Source organism: Camponotus floridanus, unplaced genomic scaffold, assembly GCF_003227725.1.
Source record: "Camponotus floridanus strain SB8 unplaced genomic scaffold, Cflo_v7.5 scaffold172, whole genome shotgun sequence".
NCBI lineage: Eukaryota > Metazoa > Arthropoda > Insecta > Hymenoptera > Formicidae > Camponotus > Camponotus floridanus.
Genome location: NW_020229295.1, coordinates 296,084 through 309,223, shown reverse-complemented (window position 1 = coordinate 309,223; position 13,140 = coordinate 296,084). Strand labels below are relative to the sequence as shown.

Below are 13,140 nucleotides of genomic sequence, written 5' to 3'. Positions count from 1 at the left end.
TAGAGATTTTTTTACTTACATTCGTAATATAATTTGTATTATTAATATTTACATATTAATTTTTATGAACCATTTCTGAACATATTTCTAGCTTTTTTAAATATGCAGTTATACAGAGTGTCCCAAAAGTCCCGGACCGGTCGAATATTTCATAAACTATGCACTTTAGAAAGAAATGTTTCAGACAAAAGTTGTATGGCTTGAAGGGAGCCATCAGATAGTGGCAATGATTTGACCTTGGAGAGTCATTTGAAGGTGATATAAAGGTCACCTTCAATTTCTTAAATGGATATTTTTTATTATATACTCGTGTTGCTTATCTCGAAAGCTTTCCAAAACACTAAAGTATTTCTTCATTGAGTACTTTTCGAGTTATGAGACTTGAAATCATTTCTTAATTTTGTATAAACCATAAAATATCTAGTAAAATATTCATTTTTCGATTATCTTACCTTAAACTTAATACTTTTATGTACAAAATAATGAGAGGAATCAATTGGTGTAAAGACAACACATAGTTGTTTCTAAGAAAAAATATGTAATTTGCAATTAACAATTCCATATTTTTTCTTAAAAACAACTGTATGTTTTCTTTACACCAATTGATTCCTTTCATTATTTTATATATAAAAGTATGAAGGTAAGATAATCGAAAAATGAATGGTTTACTAGATATTTTATGGTTTAAAATTAAGAAATGATTTCAAGCTTCATAACTCGGAAAGTACTCAATGAAGAAATACTTTAGTGTTTTGGAAAGCTCTCGAGATAAGCAACACAAGTATATAATAAAAAATATCCATTTAAGAAATTGAAGGTGACCTTTATATCACCTTTATATCACCTTCAAATGACTCTCCAAGGTCAAATCATTGCCACTATCTGATGGCCCCCTTCAAGCTATACAACTTTTGTCTGAAACATTTCTTTCTAAAGTGCATAGTTTATGAAATATTCGACCGGTCCGGGACTTTTGGGACATTCTGTATACATGTACACACACATACAGAATGTATCTACTATTATTATCATTTTAACTATAATCCAATATGTAGCTATAAATCTTTCTTCTAATTCATATTTTTTATTGCTGTAGTTTAATAAGTTATTGTGATTTTAATATACAATTAATTAGTTTAGATAAAATAAAGTAGAGACAGTATTTATTGAAATGTAAATGTTAAGGCAAAACTTAAACTGAAGTATAATGTTACATATATTTATATCACTTAATTTTGCATTTTAATATTAAGTAATTCGGATTTAACTTAATTTTTCGCTAAAGGTAAATCTATTAAGATTTATTTGTTCAAGAAGACTTTCATGATTCTGGAATATCTTTTGTAAATAATAACTTTCGAAAACTTTGCTTTTATTTGTTTATGTGCACTTATGTGCACCCATCTTTATTTATATGTTTACAATTCATTAAATGATAAGCGGATGTATAAAAGAGAAACAGAATTAAAATAATATTATATAACTGCAACTTAGGCCGGTATTCATAGTCCGATCTCGTATTTAAGATTGTCTTAAGTCTGGTCCGAGGTTGACTTAAGACTTCATTCAACCAATCAAATAGCTGCGTAGAATTTCAAGCTCGAACTTAAGACGATCTTCTCTAATATAAAATCGGACTATGAATACCGGCCTTAATCAATTTTTATATTTTTTCTTCTTTCTACTTATATATCTTGTTAAAATAAACATCGCAATGAATAGAATTCAAATCTGTTTCTCTAATATAATTTGTTTCTCTGCTTGATCGCGATATATTTTTATCTATGCAATAAATTTACATAGTTATTCGTTTACAAAGCCAGTGAATATTTGATTAACAAATAAATAAACTATTTTAAGAACTTTGTTAGATTTTTTGTTTTATTTTTTCCTCTTCCTTTTATGAATATTTGCATTAGAAGTGTGTACATTACAAAAAAAACTAATTAAAATTTAAAAATTCCATTAGAGAAGCTGACAAACCTCACAGTGATGTAAAATTCGTAAATCTGATTAGTGTAAAGAACATACATTAATCAGATTCACGAATTTTACAACAGTTACAAAGCAGTTTATTCTGCAGCCATTAATGCATTGATTGTCATTTAAATATTTAATAGATTGAAACAGGCAAAGATAATTGATAATCCTTTTTAAAAGTTTTAGAACATTATAAAAAATCTGAACATGAAAATAGTTTGAAATGAATCAATATCAACTCATATTCTATTATATATTTACTTTTATAATTTGTAAGTTTATAATTATATATTTGATTAAACCCTTATAAAGGATTATCTTTAAAGATGTTTTGGCTTTTTATAAAATATAGAGTTATTTTTTGAAGGAACAAATCTGTTATTCTCTATTTGGATTACTCGGTAGTGTTTAAGTTTTGTTAATAAATTCATCAAGATTTGTGAAATAGTTCATGAAAAATATATGACTTTCTAACAAAGTGGCCTTGTAAATGTTTAATATTACTTATATTCTTTTTTTTTGTTCCAATTTGACAAAAAAATAGTGTTACTTTGCAATATATTACACTATATTTTAAATGTTTTCTTTTAATATAGATTATATATATGAACATATAAGTTATTACAATATATATTCATATATATTTTGCAACTAAAAGGGTATAAAAAATAGTATTAAAATATATTGAAATAAAAAAAAATATTTTATAAGAAAATGTACAAAATTACAAAATAGTTTATTTTTTTTACATATTCTTTTACAAATTTAGTACTGTGATTTTCACTAAACCTTTTATCTGGTGGATTTTAATTTTTACTTCTTTATTTTTTAAAATAATGTTTCTTAATTCATCTTCAAAAACGATTGCAGTATGATTCATAAAAGAATCATTCTTTTTTGTATCATGTATATGTTGTGGACTAAGCTGAATCTTATACCAGCATATTAAGGCATTTGGTAAAGTTTTTTTTTTTGTGCAATTTATTTGTCCGAAATTTATGATTGCCTCAGTAGTCTCCGTTTCATTCATTTCTATTAGTGTTTGTGCCTCAGATATTATCTTATATGAATACAAACTCGAATTCAAATCAAATATTTGATTGATCTGCAATAGAATAATAAAAATTAAGTAATAGTTTTAATCTTAAATAAAATCCCTCAAGTGACTTGCCTTATATTTATTAATGTGTTCTGCAATTATATAGTTTGTACTTTTATTTATTTTATTGGTTGTATTATTTCGCATAGCTGGATTGTCTTCACTATCTGAACTCTGAAAAGAAAATATGTTTATTTTATTGTAACTTTACAAATAAATTTTGTAATTTTGTTTTTGATAATGTCTTGCTAATATTTTCTTTTATGGAATGCATACACATACACACACACATGTACATACATAGACATAATTTAAAATTATATTAAAATATTTTGTATCTCATACTGTATCAATATAAATAGAAGTATTGGATGATGTTTGGAGATTTACATCTTGCACATAAACCATGTTTGGTAAATCTTCTGAATACACTAATTGTCCTATAAGAAAAATTTTTTCTGGCAATAACATACCATTTGGTTTAAGGAAATACCTGAAACAAAAAATAAACGACATATAAGAATTTTTAATACGTATAATTAAATAAAACATGTAAAAGAAAATGTAAAAAAAATGTATAAAAATGTTATATAATATAGGTATAATACTTGAAAATTCCATAATTATCCTGATCTTTCAATTCGCCTTTAATGTCAAAATTATGAACAAGTATGGTATCTAAAGAGCATGGAATTTCATCATAATTTGATATTATATGCACTTTTCCTTGAAGCCCACTATCTCGGGCTACTTGTTCAATCAGAAAACGAAGAGTTTCGTTGTCAGTTTTGTAGTATAAAATTTCACTATCTTTACATTCTTTTAATAGCGTTAACCCGTAGATTGGAAAAGGCGAAGTATCCAAAATATATTTAATTTTTTTATTTTCTTGATATTTAGCGATTTCTGTGAGCAATTTGACATAATTAAAGTCATTTAGGAAGACAATGACTTCTTTTGGCAAACGATATAAAAATTTACACTCTTCGCTGGATTGCACATTGCCTGTGCTATAAGAACATTTAAGTTTACTCTTCGATGTTTCCGCTTTTATCGTCAAGATATCGCCTTCGTGGCATACAATAGGTACTGCCGGAAAAACAGCCAATTGCCAACAAGATTTTCCATCTGAAGAATCCAGTGTAATTTCTTCATCCAGATGTAATTTAAACCAAGCAATTAGACCATCTATGATGCCATCATATCTACATTTCGTTTGTAACATTTGTTTTATTCCATCTTTATAAAATTCTTGCAATTGCAATAAATTGTTAAAATTTACATTAAAGAGAACTTGCGGCTCTGTGACATAATTAATTTGAACTTTTTCCAGATTTTCTGTATCATAATATTCGTCATCCGATAATACAGACACTTTATTAAAATTTAAAGTACTATTATCTTTTATTCTATCAAAAATCACCGATGATCTGTATCTAATGTATTCACATTCAATAGCTGTTGTAAAAACCGTCGCACCCATAGGTATTACCATGCCATTCATATCTAAAATGTTCATGTGTACATTAATCATAGATGGTACTACAAGTTCTCCAAATAAGCCAGCATCAAATGTTTCAGTCACTATTAATTTTACTCTAGAATTATATATTTTTAATATTAATCAATGCATTTAATACAATAATTAAATCAACATAAAATATCAAAGTCATATATAGGGTTCTCCAAAAGTCTGGATACACCTAAATATCTCACAAACGGTGGATTTTAGAAAAAAATGTTTCAGGCAAAAGTTGTTTGGTTTCGAGGAGGCCATAAAATGATACCATTGGTTTGACCTTGAAGAGTCATTTGAAGGTCACGCGAAGGTCACTTCAATTTTTTTAAATGGAACACCCTATATATTTTTATATATTCTTGTAGCTCATCTTGAGAGCTTTCCAAAACATTATAATAAAGTATTTCTTCATTGACTACTTTTCGAGTTATGAGGCTTGAAATAATTTCTTAATTTTACATAAACCATAAAAAAATGAGTAAAATATGAGTAAAATATCCGTTTTTCGATTATCTTACCTTAATACTTTTATGTACAAAATAATGAGAGGAATCAATTGGTGTAAAGAAAACATACAGTTGTTTTTAAGAAAAAATATGGAATTGTTAGTTGCAAATTCCATATTTTTTCTTAAAAACAACTGTGTTTTCTTTACACCAATTGATTCCTCTCATTATTTTCTACATAAAAATATTAAGGTAAGATAATTGAAAAATGAATATTTTATTAGATATTTTATGGTTTATGCAAAATTAAGAAATTATTTCAAGCCTCATAATTCGAAAAGTATTCAATGAAGAAATACTTTATTATGTTTTGGAAAGATCTCGAGATGAGCTACAAGAATATATAAAAATATATAGGGTGTTCCATTTTAAAAAATTGAAGTGACCTTCAAATGACTCTTCGAGATCAAACCAATGGTACCATCTTATGGCCCGCTCGAAACCAAACAACTTTTGCCTGAAACATTTTTTTTCTAAAATGCACCGTTTGTGAGATATTTAGGTGTATTCAGACTTTTGGCGCACCCTGTATAATAATTATTATTGGATATACAAACCTTTCTGAAATGTCCATAGGTATTTTAAGATCGAATGATAGTTTTGGTATTAACTTTATATCAGTTGCATTGTTAGATTCAAATACTTCTTTTGCAATTAGTGTCATTATTTCAGAACATTCGCATGCATACACCTTTGTGGCTCCTGCGGCTTTTGCGTATAGACTCAAAAGACCTGTACCAGTTCCTACATCCAATACTGTATCATATCCTTGGTTGATTCTCTTGCGTATAGCTCTCTCAAAAGCATTATTTCTCCACTTATCGTTAAGCATTGTAAAGTGCCATCTATCTACTGCCATGCTATATGCATTTTGCAGATTTCGTTCTGCTGGTAGAAAGTTAGGATCAACTTTCAAAGCTCTTCTTAAATATTCTATCGCCCTTATAGGATTGTTATTCCTTTAGTAATATATATAAACAATATATTTTTTTACTTTTTAAAGATTAAAAAAATAATTTTAATAATTTATTATGAAAATAATGAGAACAAGACTAGCATTAATACATAATAAAATTGAAATTGAAATTGAAATGATTACCGTAATAAATGTGCTGCAAAATTATTGAGCATACGAGAATTATTTGGATAAATATCCAAGGAATGTTTATAACAGCGTACAATGTCTGAAAATCTATTATCTTCTGCTAATTGTATTCCCCATTCACCTAAAAATTAATTATATATATTTTTTTCATTATTACTATTATAACTCTATATAAGAAAGATATTAAACACTTTATATATACTGCATCTCACATAGTACATCTGTGAATGTTTCTTCGATTTCTGATCTTCTTGAAGGACATAGCTCTGTAACAATAGTATAATACGCATAAGCTCTTCCAACATTTCCAGTCCTATCGTGTTCCTTAGCTTTTTGCAACGACTTTTCCAGTATGTCATTCACTTCTGCTTGCATTTTGCATCAAGTTCCTTATTTCGCTTACAATGTATCTCTTAACAGAGTCACCTTGTTTTTATAAAACTTAAAACTGATCGTTATTACGTCAAAAATATATGCTTATTATCACTATGTAATAATTTAATTACGTGCTATTGATATACCAGATACCAAATGTAAAATTAACCTAAAACTTATTTATTTCGATTTGTATCACAAATGTTGTGTGTGTATGTGTGTATTGACACATTTTTTTAAGATAAAAGATATTAGGCACAAATGGTTGTATTTGACGTTATTTCACACACACGCGAAAGTATATATTGAGCAATGTCAATGAATTCTAGATTCATCAGATTCGATGTACTGCGCAAATATCATCGTTTTTCAAATTAATTCCACGATATACGATCTAATTCAATCGTCTCTTACAATAATGTATTACACTCTGATATGTTCAATTAAGACATACCCGCTAGATAATAGATATGTCACGTTCAATAAAAGTATACACATATATACATGCATCATATGCACATATACATACACACACACACACACACACACACACGTGTGTGTATTTTTATATATACGAACATAAATTTCTCTTGTTCTTTTCTTGTCAATTATGAAGAAAGCAATATCATCAACGTTACAATATTCGCATGTATAAAAAAATTTAATTTTTAATTTCATAATCTGAATCTTTAATATATAGGGTGTCCCAAAACTCATAATTAATCTTTCAAAGATAGATTCCTGGGATCATCTGAAGACGATTTTTCCTCAACGAAAATGTCGAGGCACTAATAATTTTCGAATTATAAGTGATTGAACATAAGGAGTTTTTCGTAAACTAAGCTTTGCAGAAATAAAATATTAACAAAACCATATTCTTCGATTAATTTTAAATAGAGTTTACTTTAGTTGAGTTTTAATTTAAGGCTTAATTGCAAAGATATATGATGACAAAAATTGGGAACATGCAAAAAATGATGGCCTTCATCGACATTTTCACTGCGGAAAAATCGTCTCCAAATGATCCCAGGAATCTGTCTTTGAAAGATTGATTATGTGTTTTGAGACACCCTGTATATTCGAGAGTACATAAGCTCAATCTGTAATATTTCCTCTATACATTTTAATCATCTAGAGAGAGATCGCTTTCCTTTATTAATCATACACATAATATATCAATTATACATTTATCAATTTAATTTTAAACATGAGCTGACCTTTCTGATGGGCGGAAAAGACATCGTTAATCTCTCAGAACGATATTGTAAAATTGGAGGTTAAGCTATTAATTAACATAAAATATATTTGATATATAAAATGCTATCGTTTAATCTATTTATCGAACATAAAACTTTCCAAATAGTCAATTTGTCTGTGAGATTGCTGTCATATATATTACTGAGAATTGTTAACAATAATACAACTATTGGCTACATGGCAGCAACCCAGACAGCACAAAAAGGCCAAAAGATGTTTTAAAGACATCTAGGAGACTTTAAGACGTCTTTAAGTCGTCTTTTAGATGTCTTTTGGACATGTGTGTTGTCTGGGAATATGATTAATCATATTTGATTATCTGGGGTGCATTACAATGATTATTAATCGAAAACATTTTGAAAGAGAAATCGAACTGCTTGTAACCCAAAGTATATAAACGTATATGTATATACAAAACAAACAAAAGAGGCTGAACATAAAGCTCTACAAAGCAATTTTTCTAATTTTCTTTTATATCCGAATATTATATTTCCAATAATCCAATTAAAATCATTTCTGATGTGTTCAGAGATGTTTTAGAAAAATCTACTAAATAAATCGATATTTAACGATAATATATACATAATATAGCAATTTATAACATTTCTCTTCTATATCCTTACATGATTACAAATTATATTTAATCTAAATTAAGAATCGTGACAATACATCAATTAAAATAATTTATGACATATTTTCTACGTGTGTTATATATTTTAATAATTTATTAATTTTTATATATTTTATGTTGTGTTCTATACTCTTGCAGTAAAATTCAAGCAAGCTTGAGTCATCATGCTGCACGCAAGCAACGTAACTGTTTATCGACAGAATAGGCTATATATACTTGCAGTATGAATTCGAGCAAAGAGATTAATCAGATCGCGAAAATGCTCGTTCAATGCTCTCTAAGCATATAAGGAATGGAACAAAGAATTTATTCAGATATAATAAAAGACTAATTTGCTAATTAATATAATTTAATCATCTCCTTAATTAGACTCATGGGCGTTTCCGCGACCAGTCTCCATTCTACCAAAAAAAGAAACGTTTGAGAAAACGACTCGGTCATGCCTCGAGAAAGATGCGGCCCAAATATGGTGCAATTGACACGAATGTCGCATACATTCGCTCCTCTCTCTCTCTTTGCCTAGCAACATCACATATACATATCTGTATAATGTAAAGCGGAATTTCGCTGAGAAATTTTGTAGAAATACACATCTGGCCGAATAGGCGCACAGGAACATTTATTTCTGTGCATTTCGACGATCATATAAATGAGTTTGGGACTTGAAACGATCGTATTATCGGATAAAATACTGAAATCGTTGATACGATTCGGCGCTACATCGTTGACGCGTAGTAACGGCTATCGGGGATGATGAGTGATGCGGTCAACAGCCAATTGCAGCGCGACGCGAGGTCACCGCGGACCAATCAGCGCACTCTGGAACGGTCGATTCCAGGGGGGTATAAATAGAGCGTAGGAAGCGTCGCACGTCCAATATCCAATAGTTGCTCGGACGTCGACGTTCTATAGTTGTTAGCAGAAGCTCCATTACTTGCTTTCGCCAACTATCGATTTCCTGCGGCGGCTACTTGGCTCTTTTTTTCTGAAGGAAGACGAAAAAGAAATTGTAATACAAGATGGTAAGTCGTGTCGATAATTATCACTCTTTCGCTCATCGTAGAATCATAAATCAAGTGACGCCGCCCATCCTTCATGTCGGCCATTTTGTTAACGGTTAAACGCCGGCCGGTTACACTTTCTCTAAAATTAGATCGCGTCGTCTTTTTGCTTAAAAACGATTCTTATTATACTAAAAGACATAATTAAATTCGACCACACTGGCAATTTTATTGATGGTAAAGAATCACAACGCTTCGATAGGTTTTGGTCCTTTTCGAGTGAAAGTAATTTAGTTAATTATTATATCTATTATAAATATTAGTTAATTTATTATTATAAATATTATATTATTATAAATATTAGTAAATTTTAGTTAACTATTATATTTATTATAAATAGTATATGCAAATAGTTTCAAGCTTATAGCACAGATATTTATATAATAACATATAGTAAGATGTATAAAGATCAATTAATTAGTATAATAAGTAACATTAAATTCTTAAAAGTCGCCAGTAGATAAAATAAAAGACGTAATTAAATTCGACTACACTGGCAATTTTTTTGATGATAAAGAATCACAACGTTTCGACTATAGGTTTTTTGGTCCTTTTCGAGTGAAAGTAATTTAGTTAACTATTATATCGTGAGAAATAAGGAAATCACTTTGTCAAGATTATCATGATGGAGAGGCTGACATGATAATCTTGATGAAGTGATTTCCTTATTTCTCACGATATAATAGTTAACTAAATTACTTTCACTCGAAAAGGACCAAAACCTATCGAAACATTGTGATTCTTTATCAATAAAATCAATAAAATTACCAGTGTGATCGAATTTAATTACGTCTTTTATTTTATCTATTAGCGACTTTCAAGAATTTAATGTTACTTATTATACTAATTAATTGATCTTTATATGTCTTACTATATGTTATTATATAAATATCTGTGCTATAAGCTTGAAACTATTCGCATATTTTAATGTACGAGCATTACGAGGACATTGACCTCGATGAGCCTTTTGGAAAGTTTATTGTATTGATTTATTTCAGGCTGTGTTCTTCACGTAAATGCTAAAGACAAATATAGTTTTATTATGATTCTTTTATCTATCCAAGTTGAAGAACTTAAGATATATTAATGTATATACTAATGTATATGTGATTTACTTCAGCGTGAATGTATCTCAATCCATGTTGGCCAAGCTGGTGTACAAATTGGCAATGCTTGCTGGGAGTTGTATTGCCTGGAACATGGCATTCAACCGGACGGCCAAATGCCCTCTGACAAGACTATCGGAGGTGGAGACGATAGTTTTAATACCTTCTTCAGTGAGACTGGTGCTGGCAAACATGTACCCAGAGCTGTTTTCATCGATCTGGAACCTACTGTAGTTGGTATGTATTTCATCTATGTAATTTTTCGAGGGGTAAACTGCTGAGGGCATTGCAGTGTACAGATTTGAGGCATTGCTAGACTTATTGGGCATTGTTTGGGAATTACTAGCATTTCTTGGACATCAGTGGACATTATTTGAGCATTACTAGGCATTAATAAAAAAAATTAGCAATAATGTAATTACTAGACATTAATAAAAATTTAGCAAGAATTGGGCATTAATAGGCATTAGTGTACATAATTTTGATCAGCGGTTTACCCCTCGTAATTTTTCAACATTATCTTATATTTGATAAATTGCAAAAAATTGCAAAAAATTTCACTTTTAATTTTTCAATCTTTGTGTACAGATGAGGTTCGCACTGGAACTTATCGTCAATTGTTTCATCCGGAACAATTAATCACTGGCAAGGAGGATGCTGCAAACAACTATGCTCGCGGTCATTATACAATCGGAAAGGAGATAGTCGACCTTGTGCTCGACCGTATTCGCAAGCTTGCAGATCAGTGTACTGGTTTGCAAGGTTTTCTCATTTTTCACTCATTCGGCGGTGGTACCGGCTCTGGTTTCACGTCCTTGTTGATGGAACGTCTGTCCGTCGATTATGGAAAGAAGTCGAAGCTCGAGTTTGCTATTTACCCAGCACCACAAGTCTCTACAGCTGTAGTCGAGCCGTACAATTCTATCCTGACAACGCACACTACCCTTGAACATTCCGATTGCGCATTTATGGTCGACAACGAGGCAATCTACGACATTTGTCGTCGCAACTTGGATATTGAAAGGCCGACCTATACGAATCTTAATCGCTTGATCGGCCAGATCGTATCCTCCATCACGGCGTCTCTACGATTTGACGGTGCCTTGAATGTTGATCTGACGGAATTCCAGACCAATTTGGTACCCTACCCGAGAATCCATTTTCCTCTGGTCACGTACGCGCCTGTCATCTCGGCCGAGAAAGCCTATCATGAGCAGCTGTCTGTTTCGGAGATTACAAATGCGTGTTTCGAGCCAGCTAATCAGATGGTCAAGTGTGATCCGCGTCACGGTAAATATATGGCCTGCTGTATGCTTTATCGCGGTGACGTCGTGCCCAAAGATGTCAACGCGGCCATTGCCACTATTAAGACGAAGCGTACTATTCAATTTGTCGACTGGTGTCCCACCGGTTTCAAGGTCGGCATCAATTATCAACCGCCGACTGTTGTTCCGGGCGGTGATCTTGCAAAAGTCCAGCGCGCCGTCTGCATGCTGTCGAACACTACTGCTATTGCGGAAGCTTGGGCTCGTCTTGACCACAAGTTTGATTTGATGTATGCCAAGCGTGCATTCGTTCACTGGTACGTCGGCGAAGGTATGGAAGAAGGAGAGTTCTCTGAAGCGCGTGAGGATCTCGCAGCACTAGAGAAGGATTACGAAGAAGTTGGAATGGATTCGGCGGAAGGCGAGGGTGAAGAAGGCGCTGAGGAATACTAAGACGCGAATACTATTTGTCTGCTTGTGTTACAGCTTTGTCTAAGATGTCTCCATGCATTTTGAAATAGAATAATCCATTTGCAAAGCTAGCTTACCACTGATTGATATACCTATACTTTTGTCAAATAAAAATTTAAATAAATTATTAAATTATTGCAAACGTATAATCTGCATATTTATAAATGTTCACTTCCATTAAGAATATTCTGTACACAATATATAAAAATATTTTCAAAAGTTTATTTTGATTAATATATTTTATTTTAAATTGTGATATATCGAATTAATATATTTTATTTAAATTATGGTTATAATTAAAGGTGAAATCTAAAAAGTAATATTAAGATTTTCTTAGTTACTGATTTTTTTAATAGGTATATATTAAAAGATTTAGATTTAATAGAGTAAAAAATATGAAGTTATATTGATATAAATATTAATGAGATGTATTATTGAGATGAATTAATTGGTATAAGAAAGAAGATTAGAAAAGAATTAGAATTATATATAAAGAAATGTAAATTTTTATTTTATAAAGAATGACAATGGGGCAAGATAAAAAATAATAAAATTGGAAAATTAAAGATGTAATATTAAGGGAAAAAATTAGATGAAAATTAAAAAAATAAAATTATATAAATTAATAATAAAATATCAATCAAAATAAATTTTTAAAAGTAGCTTTATATATTTTCGAATACTTTATTTAATTTTACTTTTTTCTAATTGAATACATAAAGAAAAATTTAAAAAGAATCAATACGATTATATTTGTATCACAAC

The 13,140-nt window shown here is 30.1% G+C and overlaps 2 protein-coding genes across 5 annotated transcripts; one reads left to right on the top strand and one right to left on the bottom strand.

The window, feature by feature from the left end:
• Positions 1–2,737: 2,737 nt before the first annotated feature.
• LOC105252174 (protein arginine N-methyltransferase 9) lies at positions 2,738–7,096 on the bottom strand. Of its 4 annotated transcripts, none has more exons than XM_025407390.1 (7): positions 6,412–7,096; positions 6,204–6,330; positions 5,662–6,063; positions 3,688–4,677; positions 3,425–3,572; positions 3,152–3,253; positions 2,738–3,085 (listed from the first exon to the last, which is right to left on the bottom strand). In XM_025407390.1, exons 1-7 carry the CDS (start codon positions 6,566–6,568, stop codon positions 2,738–2,740), a joined length of 2,274 nt encoding a protein of 757 aa, XP_025263175.1. In that variant the 5' UTR covers positions 6,569–7,096. The 4 variants fall into 4 exon arrangements, with proteins under 4 accessions (XP_025263175.1, XP_011257751.1, XP_025263176.1 ...); XM_011259449.2 differs by having other exon boundaries at positions 6,422–7,096; XM_025407391.1 differs by having other exon boundaries at positions 5,662–6,045; positions 6,422–7,096.
• A 2,195-nt stretch (positions 7,097–9,291) lies between these two features.
• On the top strand, positions 9,292–12,451 carry LOC105252173 (tubulin alpha-1 chain). Its single transcript, XM_011259448.3, has 3 exons — positions 9,292–9,494; positions 10,654–10,876; positions 11,228–12,451. The coding sequence occupies exons 1-3, from the start codon at positions 9,492–9,494 to the stop codon at positions 12,355–12,357; spliced, it is 1,356 nt and encodes a 451-aa protein (XP_011257750.1). The 5' UTR covers positions 9,292–9,491; the 3' UTR covers positions 12,358–12,451.
• The last annotated feature ends 689 nt before the right edge of the window (positions 12,452–13,140 follow it).